This window comes from Saccopteryx leptura, chromosome 5 (assembly GCF_036850995.1).
Source record: "Saccopteryx leptura isolate mSacLep1 chromosome 5, mSacLep1_pri_phased_curated, whole genome shotgun sequence".
Taxonomy (NCBI): Eukaryota; Metazoa; Chordata; class Mammalia; order Chiroptera; family Emballonuridae; genus Saccopteryx; species Saccopteryx leptura.
In genome coordinates, this window is record NC_089507.1 from 141,774,043 (window position 1) to 141,794,875 (window position 20,833).

Below are 20,833 nucleotides of genomic sequence, written 5' to 3' on the forward strand. Positions count from 1 at the left end.
GGAAAATTCCACACCTTCACTATGCCATACTGCCAAGAACCAGAGTTTAATGGCCTTGGGCTTCCCAACTCTCTCTCCGTGTGTGTGTGTGTGTGTGTGTGTGTGTGAGAGAGAGAGAGAGAGAGAGAGAGAGAGAGAGAGAGAGAGAGAGAGAGAGAAAGAGAGAGAGAGAGAGAGGGAGGGAGTCCACAGACACACTTGCTCAACACCAGCCTGCACGCAAGCTGGCTCAACACCCCTGGCTTTGCACAGAGGGTATCCACCTCCCTCAGCCCCCTCCTCGGAGCTGCCAGCCCAGCCTCATGAGCAGACCTTCCATCTCTCTCTCTCTCTCTCTCCTCATCATCCTGGGGCTCCCCCGGACACCCCTCCCGCTGCCCTCGGGGTTTCATCTCTCCCTGCCCGGGTAGCCATCTGTTAGCAAAGCCTCGGGAATATCCAGTGGTTTCTGCTTTCTAACCCATTCCATCTGCAAGATTGAATCTAAGTGTCTGATCGAAACTAAGGCTCAAAGATGGTGGGTGACTTTCCCAAGACCACCCAGGAGTCACAAGGTGACCATCAGGGCCAGCCCCGAAGTCCTTCCCCTTCCTCCAGCAACATGGCCCGTAACCTGCTGCCTATTCTGTGTCTGCGCAGGTCTGCCCATCCAGGTCCTCAAACCAGCAACCTTCAGCGAGACCACCCACTACCCCCTTCTCCTGGTGGTGTGAGTACCCCCTGCTTCTTCCTTTTTTGGGGTGCTAGCTGTGGGCTCTGTCACACCGTGGTGAATGGATGTTGAACTCTTAAGAAAACAAGAGGGAGAAATGTTGCAAAGGAAAAGCTTAGTTCAGCCGTCGGCCGGTGACACCAGGGTCCAAGGCCAGAGGGCTCCGGGTCCCCTCAGGGTGGTTTGTCCCCAGGCAAACGGAGCTGCAGTCAGACTCCCTGTGGCCCTGCCGTGGCCAATCGTTAGACTCAGACACAGTCCTGAAGGCTAGTGGCCAAGTCAAGCCGTGCACCTGGTAGGACAGGTGTGCTCTGAGGCTCGCCTGGGGTGGCCCAAGAAGCAGCTCACTCTGCCCACGGCCTGCCCACAGCTTGAGCGGCGTTTCCTGCTATGAAACTGCCTTGAACCCCATTCGTTTGCCAAGAAAGGATTATTTCAGATATTCCTCGTGCTGACAAACAGGTCCCCAGGTTTAGATTTTGGGAGCAGCTTTCTAAGAGCTCTCGAACCTCCCCTGAAGGTGTGGCATGCGACCAGGGGTCCCACCTGCGTGTGCAAGCCTGCAGAGCTGTCAACCTGGGGCTCCCAGTGCCTCCAAGCCCCGAGGTCCGGTGAGGGTTCACTGGTGCTCACATCACCGCACAGAGGCACTTTTGTGTTTACTTGTAAGCGGTCAGCGGTCAGGAAAGAGCAAGGGCCTGCCCTAGGGGTGTTTCAGGGTCCACAGTGATTACCTCACTGTGAGTGTCAGAGAGCCTGATGGCCCTGCTCGGACCTGGAGACCGTCTGCAGGGACAGACAACCTGGGGCACAGACCCAAGGCTCTGACCCACTTTCCTCACTGTCTGGACGGGTTGGCCCTTTGGCAACAACTCCAAACACACACACTGCACACATCTCCCATTCTGCCCTCATTATACAGATCTTCATCGCTTTCTAAAAGACATTAATGACAGCTTTTTTCCCACAAATGCCGGCTTCCTCAGTAATCTCAGAGAGACCCCGGCAGGGCTCTCAGTGTGCAAACAACTCGCTTCCCTGAAGACCAGCCACCGCTGAGCCCATGTCCCACAGGCCTCTGGGCAGCCCGTCACCTTGCCTGTGAGGCTTTTTACTGTGACTGCAAACATGACAGCAGTGCAGATGGGGGACCTCAGGATGCCTAAGGAACCAGACCAGGCGGTACTGATATAAAACAGAAAATCCCCCCCTGAAGTAACTCACGCACCCTTCGCGTGTATGACATCACAGAGGGTCCCTTCATGTTTAATCCTCAGATGTGGTGCCACACACACACACACACACACACACACACACAATCCTGCCTGCCCGCCCTCCATCCTTGGCAGGAAGCCCAGATGGCAGTGACAGCAGAGGCAGTCACCTCCGTGGGGGCAGCACCATCTATATCAGGGGTCCCCAAACTTTTTACACAGGGGGCCAGTTCACTGTCCCTCAGACCGTTGGAGGGCCGGACTATAAAAAAACTATGAACAAATCCCTATGCACACTGCACATATCTTATTTTAAAGTAAAAAAACAAAACGGGAACAAATGCAATATTTAAAATAAAGAACAAGTAAATTTAAATCAACAAACTGACCAGTATTTCAATGGGAACTATGCTCCTCTCACTGACCACCAATAAAAGAGGTGCCCCTTCCGGAAGTGTGGCGGGGGGCAAATAAATGGCCTTAGGGGGCCGCATGTGGCCCGTGGGCCGTAGTTTGGGGACCCCTGATTTATATGTTGCTGTTCCCAGGAGGGAGGCTGGAGAGGCACCGGCCTTCCCTCCAGTTCATCCTGTCCTCTCTGAGAGGAAGATCATTTCAAAGCCACCCCTGTGCCCACTGGTGTGCCAGCCAGTGCTGGGACCCCAGGTCTTCATTTCAGAGGGCCCTGTTGGCAACACTGGCCAATTTCCATGGTGTAAATGCTGAGCCGCGGGTGACAACACCCGGCAGGGCGGTGTCCCTGCATGGGGTGGGCAGGACAGGAGCCCAGTGGAACCACCTAGGTCAGGGCTCGGGGACACTCCGCCTCGCAGGAAGCAGGCCATCTCGGGCACGCCCACGAAACAGGCCATCCGGGCCGGCGCATGCGCTGTCTCTGCTGAGTTAATCAAAAAGAGAATTTCTTCAAACCAGGGGTTCTGCTAAAGAAAGAAACACATGTCTTTGTCATGCAGGTGACGAGGGCTGGGGGACAGGGTGGGAGACACTCTGAGATCTCTGGAACTGGGAAAAAAGGGAAGAGGTGTTCAGTGTTGGGAAGACAAGTCGTTTGGTGGCTGTCCTAACTAACGAGTGCCACCTGCTTCAAGTGACCCTCTGAGCACTCACATTCCTCATCACCCCCTGCCAGCGGTAGAGACAATGCCCCTCACCCACCCTGGGTGACCAGATTGCGACAGGGAGTTGGTGGGTGGCAGCCAGGGGTCGCGGCCCCTCCTGGGTGGGCACAGCCCCCTCAGGAGAGAAGCCCAACACCCAGATGTGTTGTCTATTCCAGGGACGGCACCCCAGGCAGCCAGAGCGTGGCTGAGAAGTTCGAGGTGAGCTGGGAGACGGTGATGGTGAGCAGCCATGGAGCCGTGGTGCTCAAGTGCGACGGCCGTGGCAGCGGCTTCCAAGGCACCAAGCTCCTGCATGAGGTACGGCGGCAGCTGGGCTCCCTGGAGGAGAAAGACCAGCTGGAGGCTGTGAGGTGAGGCCCCCTACCCCCGCCACCAGTGGCCCATCCCAACAGGAGGGGCCGGGCAGGGCGCATCTCCTGTCGGCCGCACCCCGGTCCTCTCCGGCATCGGTCTGGACAGTACGCACGTTCTGCGTGCGGAATCGCCCAAAGGGAGCATCCCCACGGGTCGTGTCCTCCCAGAACCGTGGTTTTTCCGTGTCTAGCTAGGTCACGTGTCTGTTTAATTCAAACCAGGGCAGAGACAGTCAGACCTCAGCCAGTATCCACAGACACGTTGCCTCTCTTCCCAAGAGGGAGAAAGAGAACTTGAGTGTGAGGATGAACCCACACGATGGGTGTCCCCCCCCCCCCCGTGACTGAGACAAGGATACGTGCACCTGCACGTGGACAGTCAGAGAGCCTGTACGGCCCCAAAGAGTGGCACACAGTCTTGTCCGTCTTTCCCCCCACATGCCTGTCGTGGAGCCAGCAAGCTCAACCGAGTGTCACGGAGACCAGAAAGGGCCTGGCACCGGAAGACAGATGCTCACAATTATGTATTGAGTTTTATCGTTGCCCAAGAAACAAAGACATCAAGCCCCTGGGCGGGCTCCACCTGGCCAGCAGGCTCGCTGTGTAGAAATAGTTTGCAAAGACATGAGGTACAGCAACAGCAACACGAATGGGTAGCGCCCCTGAGAGACAACTCAGCTGAGTCCACAGACACAGACACCCAGAAGGACAGGAAGGGCCAGGAAAACACCATTCCCAGGGACCCAAGGAATGGCCTTTGTCGTGAACCACGGAGTGTGAAGCTGGCACCCCGAGCATGCGCGGGGGCGGCACCGGAACCCATACTGATAAGTGTTTGGTGACTGTAAGCATCACGTCCCAGCTTCCCTGCTCTCACGCCTGTGTGCTCTGCAGGTTTAAAAGATTTCACTCCACTGGCTTTTTCAAAATATTTCCCTCATTTTAAAAAGATAGGTGGGTGGCATGTGCCAAGTCAATGATTTTTTTTTCAATGGATAGTGAGGGAGTGGACGCCTACTCTCTCCAGGGAGTTATGAGCTGGTGGAGGAGAGGTAGGCAACATGTCCAGAGCCCTGTGTGTGTCACAGACAGAGGAGGGACAAGAGTCTGCAGACCAGATGGTCCAGGAAGGTGCTTCTGTGAGAGGCTTGCTCCTGGATGTTAACAACACAGGTGCACACAATATCGGATGTGCTTTAATGATAAGGGCCCATGTCAGCTCTGGAAGTTCAGAAGGATGGCAGGCCCTGGGGCTGCTGGATTCGATACCTGCAATGCTACCAAGACCCAGGCCCTCAGTCTCTCTCCACTCAGCCAACCACAGAGGCCTCATCCTGGGCTGACTGTCCTCATGTACACAGAATGGCTGCCAGGAACTGGTCATTGCATACTCCTTCATTCCCCCGCCAGCAGCTGGAGCAGGGAACCACTTACATAGACTTCCAGAAATGAAGGGAGGAGCAGCCCAGAAGCACCCAGCACGGCTCCAAACTCCAGAACCTGCCAGTGGTGTGTGGGCAAGCACCCTGGGGCTCTGTTGGGCAGGAGGATGAGCAGGTGGACACTGGGTCAGCAACCAACAGCGTCCATGATGGAAGGGTCTCAGACTGTGCTTGGCAGTGATGGGGGGGACTCACATGTGGGGCTTGCTCTGCAGAGATGGTGGCGGTCTTCCGACCTCGCCATCCCACCTCCTCCGTGCCTTTCCACCCGCCCACTGCTTTCTCCTGACCTTGCTCACCCTGGTCTGACCCATCCCTGTGGAGCACAGAGGCCTCTCTGGTCACCAAAGGGCACAGCGTCCTTCAACCACTTAACTGTGTCTCGCTGCTCTCCCCTGAGCTCAGGGACAAGTGGGCAACAGGCTATTTCTCATTTGCAGTGTTTTCTAAAAATAGGGAATTGATCCACCATCTGTTTGCAAACAAGGCAGAACCTGTTCTGGGAAAACAATCGACAGGGCTGGTCGTAAGGCCGCTGCAGCTTATGAGAACAAGAGAATACGTGTCCTTCGCAGGACGTCCGCCATCGTAACATGCAGGCTCTTAGGGAACCGAGGCCCTAACAGTTCAAACCCAGGAAAACTCCCCGCAGTTCTGCTTAGGACCTGGGTTGCTATTTCCATTCATCAGAGAAGGAGAGATCGTCCCTTTATCAGTTTAAGGCACCATGAGGCCAGCTCCCTGAAGCTCTGACGCATTCACATCCCCGTCATCCTGGGGCTCGGGGTGGCACTTTCCATGCAGGTGACATGCGCAAAGTCTCCTCCCCTCCCCGGCCAAGCCACTGTGTACGGGAAGGGGACGGTCATGTGAACGGATGGTGTGGGCTCAGCCCACAGCCACACGAGGGGTCCTAGCACGGGTTGCAGAGCAAGCAGCTTCGTGGACAGGCCCTTGCGGGACCGAGACCTCACCCCCGAGGGCGGGCAGGGATTGTCCAGGCGGGAAGTGGGAGCCACACGCTTCAGACAGCACACGTTGTGAGCAAAGTCGGGGGTCATGCAGGGCCCAGGGTGGGCGAGCCGTGTTGGAGCAGGAGGGGCCGGCAGACCAGGATGGGGCAGGAAACACAATTGGTCATTGGGGGAGCAGCGGACACGGCAGGGTGATCTGCCACCCGACATGCATGAGACCAGGGATCCCATCTCAGGATTTGGGAGCAAAGGACAGCTCAGGTAGGGTGAGAGCTCAGCTGCCTTACTCCGAGCCCTGCTACACAGAACCAGAGCATCTTCCCAGTGTCTGGGGTGGTTGGGAGTCACGTGGTTTAAGTGAGGGCGGTGACAACATGAGGACAGAGACCAGGGATGCCAGAGCTGCTCTGCACTCACAGTTCTAGTAGGTGAGCTTTCTGCACTGTGATGCCCTTTGGAGCCTCCACACAGGCGGCCTGGAGTTTTCATGTGCATGGGCAGAGATGCCTAGGCACCTACTGGATTTACGCAGGAAATAGGTCAGAATTCCGGTATTTCCTTGGCTTAAATAGCGGTCCTCACTCTCCTGACTTCTGGGGAGACAGCCCTGCCCCAGGGAACAGACAAGCCTGTGCTGCAAGCTAAATCCCTCTGCTTGGGCTTTGCAGGACGATGCTAAGAGAGCCATTCATCGACAAGACACGCGTGGCCGTGTTTGGGAAGGTGAGCCGCGCCGTCTTGTCTGCCTGATCACACTCCCCGCCCCGTTCAAGACCGTAGCTGTGTGGTCCGTCACCCAGGCTTGATCCCGGTTCCTTGGGGGTGTCGTCTGTGGTCTGGCGACGCGCAAACAGCTGTTTTCTTCAGAGCAAGAGAAAGGGTGGGGCGGGGACCCCTCTCCTGGTGCCTTGAGAGCCGTGGCCCTCATCTGAGCCCTGGTAGGCCATGGGGTTCTCTGGCACAAGTCTATTTGATGGACTTGACATTGGGAAGCAGTTCTGGGGTCACAGCTAAGCTGAGATTTGGAAGGTAGAGGTTTCCCCCTGCTGCACCCCCCCATGCATAGTCTCCCCCACTCTCCGCACCCCCACCAATGGTGCATGTGTTACAAATGGAACCTAAGCCAACATGTAATCACCCTGTGTCCACAGTTGGTGTGAGGGCTTGCTCCTAGTGGTGGTCACTCGGTGGGTCGGGAGTGATGTATAATGACACCTGTCCATCAGTAGAGTATTGTCCAGAGGAGCTGCAAGCACCCCTCATCTCTCCTCACCCCTCCTCCAGGAAGCAGACCTTCGTGCTGTCTACACAGTGGTGCCCCGTCCAGACCGCCGCATAGCTGGGGTCGGGCCCTGGGTAGTCCTTGCCATCTGGCCCTCTCCCTGGGCGGCAGCCCCAGTCTTTTCTTTTTTGCTCATTTCTTTTTGGTGCTGAGTGATAAACCCCATTACCTGGATGGACCACCATGTATTTATCCATTACCTGCTGATGGGCATCTTGGTCACCTTCAAGTTTAAGCAGTTCTGACTGGAAGCTGCTGTAAACATCTCTGCACAGGTGTTTGTGGAGATCTAAGTTTTCAGCCCCTTTGGGCACACACCAAGGAGCACAATGCTGGGTCATGTTTGTGGTGACAGCATATGTTGTAGGAAGCCACCAGGCTGCATTCCCGAGTGCCCCCCTGGTCTGTGGCTCCCCACGATGCTAGGTGAGGGCTCCTGCTGGCCCACGGTCTCACCTGCCCTTGGTGTTGTCTGAATATCCCTTTACAGAAACTAGACTGCAAAACAACTTGTGAGGATGTGTAGGTTCCAGCGACGAGAAATAGTATTTTGCAGAAACCACAGAGACTTTTTTATTGTCATTAGAACAAAATAGTCCAGTTCTGTGGAAAGAATACCATGATGACATGACAGGGTTAAACATGTAGGTCACACACAATTGTGCGGTGAGTTAGCATGGGCTTCGTACCTAGTGCCCAGCAGGTATGGGGTTCTCGGCCCCCGAACAAGCACACGCTCACACACACTCACACCTAGAACAGTCTCCCCCATAGCCCGGCTCCCTTGAGCCTTTACTCCCCCTGCCCACCTTTGCTCGTCAAAAGACCACCCTTTGGCAGACCACAGCATACGTGGACCAAGGACATTCGAAGGCACCCAAGACAGGTGAGGGCGTCAGTCTTTGATCTCTCTGGGAGGCCCACATTGAAGTGGGAACTGCGTGTCAGCCCCAAGGAAGGGCAATATAGGAATTTAAGGAATTCCTGTGGATGGACCATAATACATGGGTGTCTGTGTCATCGCGGCCCCTGAACTGGTCATCCCAGCCAGCCCTTTTTTTTTTTTTTTTTTTCCTAAAGTGAGAAGCAGGGAGGCAGAGAGACAGACTCCCACATGCACCCGACCGGGATCCACAAAGCATGCCCACCAGGGGGCAATGCTCCACTGCAACCAGAGTCATTCTAGTGCAGGGGTCGGGAAACTTTTTGGCTGAGAGAGCCAAGAACGCTACATATTTTAAAATGTAATTCTGTGAGAGCCATACAACAACACGTGTACATTACGCATTATCCAATAAAAATTTGGTGTTGTCCCGGAGGACAGCTGTGATTGCCTCCAGCCACCCGCAACCATGGACATGAGTGATAGGAAATGAACAAATTGTAATACATAAGAATGTTTTATATTTTTAATGTTATTTTTTTATAAAAGATTTGTCTGCGAGCCAGATGCAGCCATCAAAAGAGCCACGTCTGGCTCTCAAGCCATAGGTTCCTGACCCCTGTTCTAGTGCCTGAGGCAGAGGCCATAGAGCCATCCTCAGCACCCCGGGCCAACTTTGCTACAATGGAGCCTTGGCTGCAAGAGGGGAAGAGAGAGAGACAGAGAGGAAGGAGGGGGGGGGGGGTGGAGAAGCAGATGGGCGCGCCTCTTGTGTGCCCTGACCGGGAATCGAACCCAGGACTTCCACACAGGGGCTGATGCTCTGCCACTGAGCCAACCGGCCAGGGCTCACAGCCAGCCCTTGAACGCTGGGTGCTGGTTGGCCCTCTGTCCGAGTCCCACAGAATCATACAAAATGGACTGGCTTTGCCTGTAGCAGGGAGTCGGCCAGAAACAGGTGCTGTTGGGAGGGACTTGGTCACAGCCCTGCGCCCACACAGCACTCCCCAATCTTCCTACTCACTCTCACCTGTCGCCCTAGTATCCCTGGAAACTGCCCCCCAGTGGGCCAGTCTTGCCTCAGGTGACTTAGTTGGGCAGTTATTTAGTTTTCATTGTTTACCCTCCCTTAAAATTTTTGAAGCTGATTTTTTTTTTAAGCAGCTACATGAAAAACATGGCCCTAGAGGCCACTATGCCTGAGACTATTTCACTGGCGGAATTGTTGACACACCCACTGAGCCGTCTGTCTGTCTGTCTTCCCCCTCTCCCCTCCAGGACTACGGAGGGTACCTGAGCACTTACATCCTCCCAGCGAAGGTGGAGAACCAGGGTCAGATTTTCACCTGCGGCTCTGCTCTCTCTCCAATAACAGACTTCAAGCTCTACGGTAAACAATGCTCCTGACCACACACACAGCCAAGCCCCCGGAGACCCCACAGCCTTCCCTTCAACTGCATCCCCACCTGCCCACCCCCACCTCAGGAACCCACAGTTGATAAACTACGTGGGGTTGTAAGGTTCTCAGGTGGAGCTCAGAGAGAGAACCTGGGGGGGGGGGCCTTCAAGCCACTCCTCCAAGTGCCCATAAACCAAGTCCCAGCACACGTGACCAGAGTAAGGACTCAGCCAATGGTTCTGCCTCCGCAGTGGGCATGGGAAATCCTGAGGCATCAGCCAGAGGGAAGGAGCTGTCCTAGAACCCCCCAGGGCTGCCCTGCCTCTCGGCTCCCAGCCTCTGGACAGGAGCCCCGCATGGGCTGTGTCCCGGGGGGTCTGGTGGGCAGACGAGAGGTGCTCTGGGGTGTAAGCGGGTGCAGACCTGAGGACTCAGCTCCTCTCTGCCCTCCACCTGCTTTCCTCAGGGCCGTGCAGGTATGGTCAGCACCTGTCCTTGGAGAGAGTAGCTCTCTCACCGGCAGGTGTGAGACCAGGGTCAAGTGTCAGCATAACTTGCTGCAGTGACCAGACGGACATAACCCTCCCAGGTGTGGGGACCAGACCGCTGCCTGGGCACAAAGGTGGCTCTTGTCACTGTCCTCCCTCTGGACGGGCAGCCTTTTTCTCGGATGTGAACAGCTTTATGACATGAACCCCCTTTTTTAAAAGCTCCCATGTGCCCCATCTCCACACCAGTGGACCCCAGAGGGACCCAGGGATCACTGGCGTCCTGCAGCCAGAAGGCTCACTGTGCTAACCTTCACAAAGGGCGCCAATGCGAATTTCAACTTCTCCGAGAACTCGCAAAATTTTTAATTATTTAAATTAGTTCTCCCACAGGAATACGTGGAGCATATTTTACATTTTTAAAACTCAGTCTTTCTTAATTTTGTTCATCACGCCATTTCAAAATCTGCCTGATTTGAGTGCACGTTAAATGCTGCCTTCCCGCACCTGACTTGTTCCCGAGCCCCAGGCGGGACACTGCCCCCGCTACTCGACCGAGGGCATCCCCGAAACCCGTGGACACGCTCCGGAGCACTTGGCTGGCGGGCAGCCCTCAGAGCCCCACGCAGGACTTGGGCAGGGTGCAGGGTGCCAGGGAGATGTGCAGAGACTTTAGAACGGGATAAGTCCTAGTGGGAATTTGCTCCGCCTCTGTTCTCTCCCACCTGGTGGAAGGCAGTGGGGTAGCCAGTCTAAGATTCAAAGTATGTTTTGCTTAATTACTGTTTCACCTTTCTGCCTGAAACAAGAGTCCCCAACACTAACCTGTTTGAAGCTTACTGTGGTACCCTCTTCTTTCCGTGTCAAGACCAGACAGGTGGAGTTTGGTTTTTTTTTAAAGACAAATGTTTGCCGGGCAAGGGGAAGTGAGCCCGCCCCACCCCATCCCAGGGCGTCCCCGAGTCCGGGCTCTGCACAGGTGGGGTGACTCTCTTCCTCTGCTTCTGCCCAGCGTCTGCATTCTCTGAGAGATACTTGGGCCTCCATGGACTAGACAACCGAGCGTATGAGGTAGGTTTGGGACAGAGTTCCATGAAGCCGGCTGCCTCCTCTCAGAGTTCTCTCTCCCTCCCCTCCTACCTCTGGTTCAACCCACACTCCCTCCCCGTCAGGAACACCTTCCGGTCCCCCTGCTACTGTTCTGTGAGTGGAGGGGACTGGGACCCCCTTGGGTTGGGGTCCTTTCCCGTTCCAGAACTTGGGGAACAAGGGAGAAAGTGGGCACGTCTTTGGATGGAGGAGTCTGTTCCATGGTCCTTAGATGTTGGGCGTAGATGCCTCCTGGCTCCCCTGGACCCACGGCTGGTTCTGCTGTGGGAGGCTAAGCTGTCTCTCAGGGAACAGAGAACTCCTGTGATGCTTCCCGCTAAGTCACAGCCAGCTGGTGACTCGGCGTGGACGTCGCACACAGCCCTTCTTCGTCTGGGCCCAGCAAGAAGGCCAGAGTCGTGGGACAGGTCAGGGCCTCGGGCTCTAAGGCTCAAACTTTGTCTAGGACGAAGAAACTGTTGAGCCAGGATGTCATCTCCTGAGGCCAGCTTTCTTCATTCCTGTCCCCACCCCCTCCTCTTCATCAAGGGGTTCACGGGAGGAAGGCCAAGGCTCCCAAGACCTGCCATGTGCTTGTCGCAGGCAGGAAGCCCCAGTTCTCCTGCATTCCACCCTTAATTCTCAGGGGTCCCCCCGACTCATGCCCTGCCCCTCCCCTCCATGCGACCACTAACTCTCTGTGTCCCTGCATGCAGATGACCAAGGTGGCCCATCGGGTGTCGGCCCTGGAAGGACAGCAGTTTCTGATCATTCACGCAACTGCTGATGGTGAGGACCGAGGACAGGGGCTCCCCAGGAATCCGGTGAGAGCCACACACAGATACAGCGTGACGGGTTTGGACACTTCCCTCTTTTTTTTTTTTTCTTTTTCTAACAGAAAAAATCCATTTCCAACACACAGCAGAACTCATCACACAGCTCATCAAGGGGAAAGCCAACTACAGTTTACAGGTACAGCCCGCCCTGCGCCTCTGACTGGGGTGCAGGCCCGTCCGGCTCTGCTGCCGACCCACCTGTGCATGGCTGTCGGGCGGCGTGGGCCAGCGCACACGGGCGGCAAATCAGCATGGGCTTATTTTTCTACAATTTATATGATGTTTAAAGCCTTCAGACCTCCCCCCACCCACTGTCCCCTCTGCCCTGTGCAATAGGCAGGGCCAACCAGCAGCCATGCCACCCAGCGCGAGGTCGTGGGATACCTGGGGTGTGCAGATGAGGAGAGCAGAGTTGGTGGGTCGCGAGCCTCCCCTCACCCACCCTCTGGACAGCCGCACATGGTCACTAGGTACTACCAGCCAGGTGCTCCAGAGGGACCTGTGGCTAAGCAGCCGTTAGAAACCCTCCCTCCCCAAGTCAGGCTCTTTCCCATGATGCACAGTGACATTCTAGACACTTCTCCCACCTCCTTCCTGGTTCCTTTGGTAATGCAGGGATGGCCCCGACAGATGGAAGATTTCCTTACCTCCCTGTCCCTCAGAGAGCGCCTGGCAGTGAACCCCCCCCCCCCCCCCCCCCCGCTCCCTGCGTCGCTGTCCCGGGGAAGGTGGTGTGTGAACTGGGCCGGCTGGGAACGTTCCTGGCTCAGGGGTCTGGTTTGGGTGCTGATTCAGAAGGAAGGACTCAGTTCATGTCACATGTGTGTGCCTCCTCCTGAGATGTACAGATTGTAACAGACTCCACACCTGCCATGGCCTTGGGCGCATAGGATGTGCCCAGGGCAGGCGGAAAGGGGGGGCTCTCCAAGCTGACATGGACCATGCCCCTACCTAGAGGCTGTTACCTTAGCAAGGTGCCTAAGTAGCACGTGCCTCAGACCCCACCTGGGTCAACGAAAGGAACCCACGTGCAAGGCCACACCTGCCTGTACAGGAACACCTTAGCTCAGTGTTTTCCAACCACTGGTCCACAAAAGTGTTAACCATACTGATGTCGGATGAAGATTCTAGACCCAGAAACCAGACTGGCAGTTGAAAAACACTGCAGCGGCTACTCAGTGAATTTGTAACAGTCATCCACTCCGGGGCAGGAGGAGACATACTTCCTCACTGCTTTTCTGTTGTTCCTAATACAGTCCTCTCGGACTATTTGAAGTTGAACGTACGTATAATAGCTCAATGCCTTCACTGACTACTCTCAAGTGACTGCCATTCTTCACAGACATAAGAGGAAGAAACAATTCAAAACGCAGCAGGCAGCCAGGTGTTGGGGGGAAGAATGGGGACTCGGGGTCCCTTACACTTGGCCTTGAATCTAGCTGGGAACACGCTGCAGTGCCACCCCTCCCCAGCATACAGATGTCATTCCATTTGGCGATAGACCAGTCGGCACTGCCCGGGGACTGGAGCGTTGAAGTCCTACCGAACGTGACCAGCTAGATTCTATCTACCATGCTGGTCACCTCCACTTGGCACAGCTGGACCCTTACCTGTCCGCAGCCACACGGGGGAGTCAGCCAGGATGCCAAGGCAGATGGTGGCCCAGGAACATGGGAAGTTTTCCACACGCTGGTTAGAGAGCACACAGCCGTGGTCCCTGCTGACTCGGGTTCGTGCGTGTGCGTGGTGCAGATTCAAGACCGCAGAGTGTCTCCTTATGCAAGGTCAGGTGCCCCCCTATGCTGGTTGAGCCTGCAGGAGGGAGAGGCCCTTGCATAAGCTAGGAGCTTCACTGGGCAGGGGCCCTCGGATCTGTGCAGTGCCCAGCTGTGCCTCTCACGTGCACCCTGCTGCCTCTCGCCCTCCTTGCAGATCTACCCGGACGACAGCCATTACTTCCACAGCGCCCCCCTCAGGCAGCACCTGCACCGTGCCCTCATTAACTTCTTCGTAGAATGCTTCAGGGTTCACGACAAACTCCCAGCGGCCACGGCCAAGGAGGAGGAGGAGGAGGAGGACTGAGCTCCCAGCCGCCTCCAGCGCAGCGTGGCTCTCCCTGGACCGGCGGCGTGGGATTGGGAACCCCGCCCCCCTCTCCTGCCAGCACTGGGGTGGGGGGACGGGGTGTCCCTGTTCCATAGCATGTGTGTGTCTTGGGTCCTGAGGGCAGTTCTGCTTCGGAAAACCAGCTCCTTCCCCGGGTAGAGATGCCTCATTGCTGCTGAGGGCGTCTGTCCAGGGAGCCCGGGGCCATCACAGCATGCCTCCCGCTGGCCACAGAGCTGCAGGTGCATTTCCTCGCCTGGGGGAACAGAGGAGGGACAGCAGGGTCGAGGCTGTTGTGCTGCACCGTTTGGGACCCATCCTGTCTGGAGTGTTGTGTTCCCCACACACACACACACACACACACACACACGCCGGCAGCCTCCCCTCTCGTCTGATATAACCACGCCATGGAAACAACTGTAGCACAATTGTTTTAACAGTACTTCTTCCTAGGTTGGCTTGCTCCTTTCTGTCACCGGGGGGGGGGGGGGGGGGGGGACACACCATGGCGAGAGGCCGGACCGAGCCTCCCTGCAGGGCTGTGGTCATGGTTACCCTTATGGGATTAATTCGTATTTTTCTATGGTTTTTACCTGACACTGCCCGCGGTCACGGGGGTGATTTTCTGTGCTGTTTTCTGTTCCTTCTCCTTTGGTTCTTGCTTTGTTTCCTTCCGTCGGTGTGTTGGCTTGGCCCCGGTTTGCAGAAACAGATGGGAAGTGACTGCCCCGCCTTGTCGCCTCGAGGTCGGGGTGAAGCTTCAGGGAGATGCTTTAAAAACAGGGAGGAGAGAAAAATTCCAATACTACTTACTGAGACAGGGGCACACGTCAATAAAAGCTCCCTCCCACCCAGCTGCGTTAGGGTTCGGCTTAGATTCTCACTGTCCCTTTACTGCTGTCCTGAACCCTGCCCTTGTCCACCCTGGATGAGTTGTCCAGTCTGTTCAGATGCCATTTGGTTAAAAAAAAATGACCAAGTGTCGACTCCACCCAAGGTCTCTCACATGTGCCCGGGGAACGGGGGCCTCAGGGCCCATGGGCACCTCATTTTGTAGTATATAAAGCCGGGTGTGTGTGCCAGGTGTCCCGCTATGTCCCCGTCCCCTCCCACGGCCCCCGTCCCATGTCACCTGCATGCCGACTCTGGCTGGTCTGCGCTCGCTCTACAAGTGCCCGTCTGAAATGGGTCACTCACCATGGTCCCCTCAGAAGCCTGGTCGCAGCTTGAAGGTCAGTCCTGGCTCCTCCAGCTTCCGGGGGGGGAGCCGAGGGATCCTTGACACCTTGTCCGCAGAGATGATACGTCCAGGTCGCTTTGTTGGTGTTGGGGATGTGGCTTTCATCCACACAAGCAGACCGTTCCCCTGGAGCTTGCCATCATGGGGTCTTCTTAGGGTGACACGTGTCACCGTGGGTGGCAAGGAAGGATGTGCTGACCTGCGAACCCCTGGGAATGCGAGGTGATTGCAGGCCCCTAGCCGACTGCAGTGCCAACGAGGCATGGACGGATGGGGGGCGCCGGCTCTGGCCACAAGATCTGGTGGGAGGGACGCGAGAACGTGGCATGGTGCATTTGTTCATCCGTGGAATAAAACATTATTTTACCACGTGGAGAGCCCTGTCCTTGCTTCCCCACCCCCAGCGCATCCCCTTCAGGAGTGTGCAGAGCGTCGCAGCCTGTCAGGTGCCCCCCAAGCCCCAACTGACAGGCGCACATCCCCCAGAGCCTGCGTCCAAGGCACCAACCGTGCCGACGGTAGAGGGGACAGGACCGGTCAGGTCGCGGACGCCCAAACCAGAGAGAATGAGCCCGAGCCCGACCTGAGGCGCTCCAGGGTGACAACAGGTTCGTTTCCCAGTCAGGGCACACACAGGAACAGATGTTCCTGTCTGTCTCTCCCTTGCCCTCTAAACTCAGAGAAAAACAGTGGGGTGAGGACAGGGAGCGGCACATGGACATGGCAGGGCCAGGATCGGCCTCGTGTTGGGACGCACAGCTGAGCTCACACTGTGGTCCGTGTCTCCGCCCCGCGCACACACTCTCCAGAAGCACCACGCTGAATTCCGGGGCTACACCCGAGCCCGCCTCCTCTTTGGGCCCCACAAACCCGAGCAAACGACCCTAAGATACAGGCTCTGGCCCTCAAACATTCAGAATCCTGGGGGGACTGTTTCTGACGGAAACAACAGGCCCCTGGGCGGCGGCGGCACGTCAGACCTCACGGTGCGGGCCTCCCGCACATCCACTAAGCCACTCGGGCTCTGAAGCAGCCTCCGCCGGCTCCACGCCAGTCTTCCCTCCCTGTCCTTCCTTTACGTCTCAATGCTGGGTTCCCTCTTTCTGGGATGAAAGAAGCTGTCACAAGCAACTATTTCTCAGGTCTCCCGTTTCCCCGTGGGCCAGGCCCCAAACCCCTTAAACGTAACTTGCAACCCCCGCAACCCCAGGTCTTGATTAGCAAACGCACACACCGCCCTCTCTCTGTGCACACCCCACACCTGCCCGCTGCTCCCTCACACTCACCCACACGCACCCGTGCTCTCACACATGGAAACATTACTGTTTCATCAGCCTACAACAGTGTTCTGACACCTGGGCTGGATCCTTCTTTTCGGGGGGGGGAGGCTGACCTGTGCATTGTGGGGTTCCTGGCAGCTCAGTGCCCTCCATGTACCTGAAGCCGGCAACATGGCCAACGATGCACCCCCTTCAGGGGGCCCGGCGTCCCCTGCTGGCACTGTGAGCCACCTTTGTTAAGAGCTGGTTACTGAACACAGCAGGGCGTCCTTATTGGGCAGATGATTGAGGGTGTCCATTCCCTACAAACTTAACATAACCTTAACAGTAAACAGTAGCTGTCCTCACCCACTGGGAGCCTGCTTGTCCCAGGCACTGGTCTCAGTGTCCCAGGTGGAGCGACACGGGTCACGGTCACACGGCTAGCACATTTGATCCACAACAGCCCGTGATGTCGAGCTGCTGTCTGCACGTTGCAAACGGGACACAGAAGGCACAGGAGGATGTGGGCACCAGCCGCCACAGAGCCCGAAAGGTCACCCATGTCTGGTGACCTGGTATGACCGCCATGCGTTAGAGTGACAGGCTGGGTATTGGTTCTGCTGGTTGATTTGTCCTGGGTAGAAGGGAGTGAGGAGGCCTCTCGCTGTGAGGAGCTCAAGCCCTTGGGCTTGTCTCCTGGGAGCAGGGGTGGGCACGGTCACCTGGGCAGCAGGGCCGTCCCCCCAGGTCAGCAGGATGGCAGGTGACATCAGCCCAGTGAATCCCCCAGGAGTCCAGGGGATCTGGGGCCACCTGGCAGCCCAGAGTCTGCAGCCTGGGCAGCTTGGTCAGAACCTGGGTGGTGTTGGGAGAGGAAAGCTAACCCATGTCTGGGAGGCAGACACCAAGGGAGGGGCCACAATCAGAAGCACCGTGCCCAGCATCCCCACTGGGATGTGACTCCTGACACTGTTGGAAGACGTTCTCAGAAAGGGGGTCATGTGTAGTCACAAGACTCAGTTTTTACCCAAAGCCTGACGGAAGGGGGGACCCCAGGGCCACCCACCATAGTGGCTGTATGTGGCTCTAACAGCAGGTTTATGGTGGACAGGGCACTTCCCAGATGGACCTCTCTGATGAACCCATACACAGAGCAGGACAAACTCCCCGATAGGCAGAGAAGGGGTCCCCCCCACGCCCGCAAACTCTGCCTCTGGCCACGACAGCAGGGTCTGCGGGAGGAGGGGGGTCCTGTTCCCTGGCGCCGGGAACAGGCCTGGGGGAGTGTGGAGGGGGGGGCACTGAGCTCAGGAGTTGCATCACCTGAGCCCCCAACACAGCAGGAAGGAATCTTGGTCCCATGAATCCCTGAGTCTGGTCCTGAGACCTGGGGCCTCCTGTGAGGGCAAAAACTGCCCCCCCCCACCCATCCCCAAAATTAGAGACCCATCTGCAGGTCCCTTATGGGACTCAGCCCTGGGCCAGACCAGTGAGGGACAGCGCCCAGCCGGCCCAGGCCCCGGGCCATGTCTCCTGTTGGTTCACACGCACAGCTGAAGGTCACTCATGGTAGCAGCTCAACACAGGTCCTGGGCTCTAAACAGCCAGCTGAGGCTGATCTGAAAGCTATGGGGGCCCAGGTGGGCTGCCCCTCCCCCCCCCTCACCTGTGTCTGCAGCCCGAACCCGCCCTGCACGGTCACCTTGCTTGCCCTTTGTCACTGTCCCGCCCGGCCCCGGTAGGTCGGCAGGGGTGACGCCTGGCCCACTGCTTGTCCTGAGCTGGTGTTACTTCTCCAGCTAGACTGCAATGTCCTGACGCTTCAGAAGTAGTGTCTCGGGGAAAAGGGGGTGACAGATGGTCAGCCTGCCTTGCCCTGTGCCACTGTGCCATGTAAGGGCCCCCCCAGCCGGGGCACAGATGGCCGCCAACAAATAACTGGAAATGGGAAGGCAAGTCCCTTCACGCGCCACCAGCCAGCCAGACACCCATAGTCTCCCTAATATCACTCTCCTACCAGTGACGCCCCCTCACAGGGAGGGGGAGGAAGGGTGGTGGCGGCCAGGAACTCAGTGACCCTGAGGCTGGAAAGGCCTCATCGGCGGTGTGCTGCCATCAGACTCTGACCTCTGGAGCCAGCCAGCCAGGGAGGAGACTCAGAGTCGGCCTAAGCCCCAGGAGGCACCCGCCGGCTGGAGGAACATGGCCAAGCACCCTTCCGGATGGGGAGTCTCTGTCGAATTGTTGGAGTTTCTCTGAGCCAAACCCACAACTGCCAGGGAGCAAGATCTCAGATGCTCTGGGGGATATGTCTGCAGCTTCTTTTGTGCATTTGGAGTTCAGCCGGGACTCTAAGAAGGACCGACAGTGGAGGTGGGGAGTGGGACACAGGACAGTTAACGCGATTGTGTGCTCTCCTTGCACTCTATTTCACGGGTACGTAGGTGCCCAGAAGCACAGACAAGATATTGTTACATGGCTGGGGTGTGACTGCCCACCATGACCTGGTCAGGTAGTGAACAGGCGAGCCACTTCCCCAGCCTCAGGGGCTGCCCTGCCTTTTCTGAAGTTGGTTGTTCAGCTTTTATGGAGACCCAGCACGGGCGGGGCGGGGCGGGGCAGTGGCATGGAGCTGGCTGCTCCAAGTGAGGCAGGCTGGGCAGTTCTAAATGCAGGCTCTGCTGCCCGGCCTCCATGTCCCCAGGGGAAGGAGGCAGGAGGGTCCTCCACCCAATTTCAGCTGGAGAGCTCCTCCTTGCTGCTCCTGACACCGCCAGCAGTGGGCAGCAGAGGACAAACGCTAGGCTGAGTCCAGCCCGCAGCTCTGACAAGGGCTAGGTGTGCCAGGGCCTGGGAAGGATAGTGAGGCCACAGGCACGGCCTCCAGGTCACTGTGGGGGCCCCCGCACAGCAGGAGGCAGGTGACATTGGTACAGCTTCAAAGCACAGAGCTCTCATGTGGGGGACGGGGGTGGGCAGGCTGCAGAACTGAGGACAGAGGGTGGCAAGGCTCAGAGCCACATCCAGGGTGGGAGGGGCCCAAAGGCGCCGCTGGGGTTCCACCCACCCGGCTCTGTCCCACCTTCTTGAGCACCTGGGGCTGAAGCACATAGGGTGATGTGTTGATAAATCCCCACTTGGGCAGTCTCACCCACCTCCGGCCTAGGACTTCTTAAGGAAAAGGCTGACCTTGGCCTTAAGCAAGCCCTGTCCGCTGTTCTTGTGTCTCCTGGTAACCATGCCTTTGCGATGCCAGAAGTCACACACACCCCCAGGCGTGACCACTCTCCTGACCTCAACTAGCCTGTACCCCAAACCCCCCACCTTGCTTCTTTTCACGTTCCCTCCATCTCAGTGGCATAAAAAGAAACTAATTCTCAGGAGCGTCCCCAGCACAGGCTGTCAGTGTGGCTCAGGTCAACAGGTGTGGACAGTACTGAAGCCAATCAGACGATGTCCCGGCTGGACACGGGGACCAGGGGGAGGTAGGAAACCGGCCAGCCGGCAGATGGCGGCATCGGGCCAGGAAGATGATTCTGGGCAGGCTGCCGTTTCCTGCGCTTCCGAGAGTCCCAAAGCAAACTGTGTTGTTCATTTTCCAGAGCTGTTAAAAATGAGCTGTTTTGCAACTGTAGGAGGGCATTCGCGGTTGAGCTAATTGTACAAATCTAGTCACCAGTTCCTGAGCTCTTAATAACACTGGTCACCAAGCTCAGAAAATAACTTGGATCTTTTTTATATGCGAGCAGTGGGGCTTTCAAAAGTTCAAACACATCTTGGGGAACACGTGTATGTGTGTGTGTTGGGGGGAATAAAGGTGCCAGCTAACGAGGCCACCAGCATCCCTCCCGTAGCTAATTCTCTGAGCACGAAAATGCTGTTCCCTTGTAGACTGTCCCTACACACAGCCCAGCCTGCCTCCCTCTTCCTCCTGCCGCCTGATGACACCAGGTGAGGCTACTGATGGCCGCAATCACACGTCCCTTCCATTAGGAAAGATTTGGAAACAGGCATAAATGGAAATAAAATATTTCACGTGCACCTGCAGGACATTTACGAATGACCAAGCCCATGGGCAGCAGGGCAGGACCCCTGGGGCCCTCACAAGGAGAGGGGTTCATCCCGCGTGCTCCTTGCAGCTTCATCCTTCCGTGTCAGGTGCTCCAGTACATACCTACATGAAAAAAAGGGGGGGGGGGAGGCTGCTGGGAAAAGCGTGCAAAGGGAAGTGTGCGAGTCGAGCTCAGGTCGGATGCTGGTGCTTGCAGATGTCAACACGCACTGCACCCTCAGCTGCCTAGCCCTGAGTCTCGGACTCACCTGCGGACACCTGTCTCAAAAACGGCAGAGGTCACTGGAGAGAGGAGGCTTTATTGTTTTTTGTTGTTTTTTTAATTCAGTTAGAGTAGGG

At 56.8% G+C, this 20,833-nt stretch overlaps 1 protein-coding gene across 5 annotated transcripts in view; it reads left to right on the forward strand.

The window, feature by feature from the left end:
- The window catches only part of DPP6 (dipeptidyl peptidase like 6), a 573,115-nt gene extending 558,715 nt beyond the window's left edge, over window positions 1-14,400 (forward strand). For all 5 annotated transcript variants that reach the window (XM_066385521.1, XM_066385524.1, XM_066385520.1 and 2 more), the window contains exons 19-26: window positions 640-709; window positions 3,224-3,418; window positions 6,506-6,560; window positions 9,281-9,392; window positions 10,902-10,960; window positions 11,695-11,767; window positions 11,877-11,950; window positions 13,747-14,400. In XM_066385521.1, the coding sequence (XP_066241618.1) occupies window positions 640-709; window positions 3,224-3,418; window positions 6,506-6,560; window positions 9,281-9,392; window positions 10,902-10,960; window positions 11,695-11,767; window positions 11,877-11,950; window positions 13,747-13,896 (788 nt within the window). In that variant the 3' untranslated portion in view covers window positions 13,897-14,400. The remainder of the gene's footprint in view (window positions 1-639; window positions 710-3,223; window positions 3,419-6,505; window positions 6,561-9,280; window positions 9,393-10,901; window positions 10,961-11,694; window positions 11,768-11,876; window positions 11,951-13,746) is intronic.
- Window positions 14,401-20,833: the final 6,433 nt, after the last annotated feature.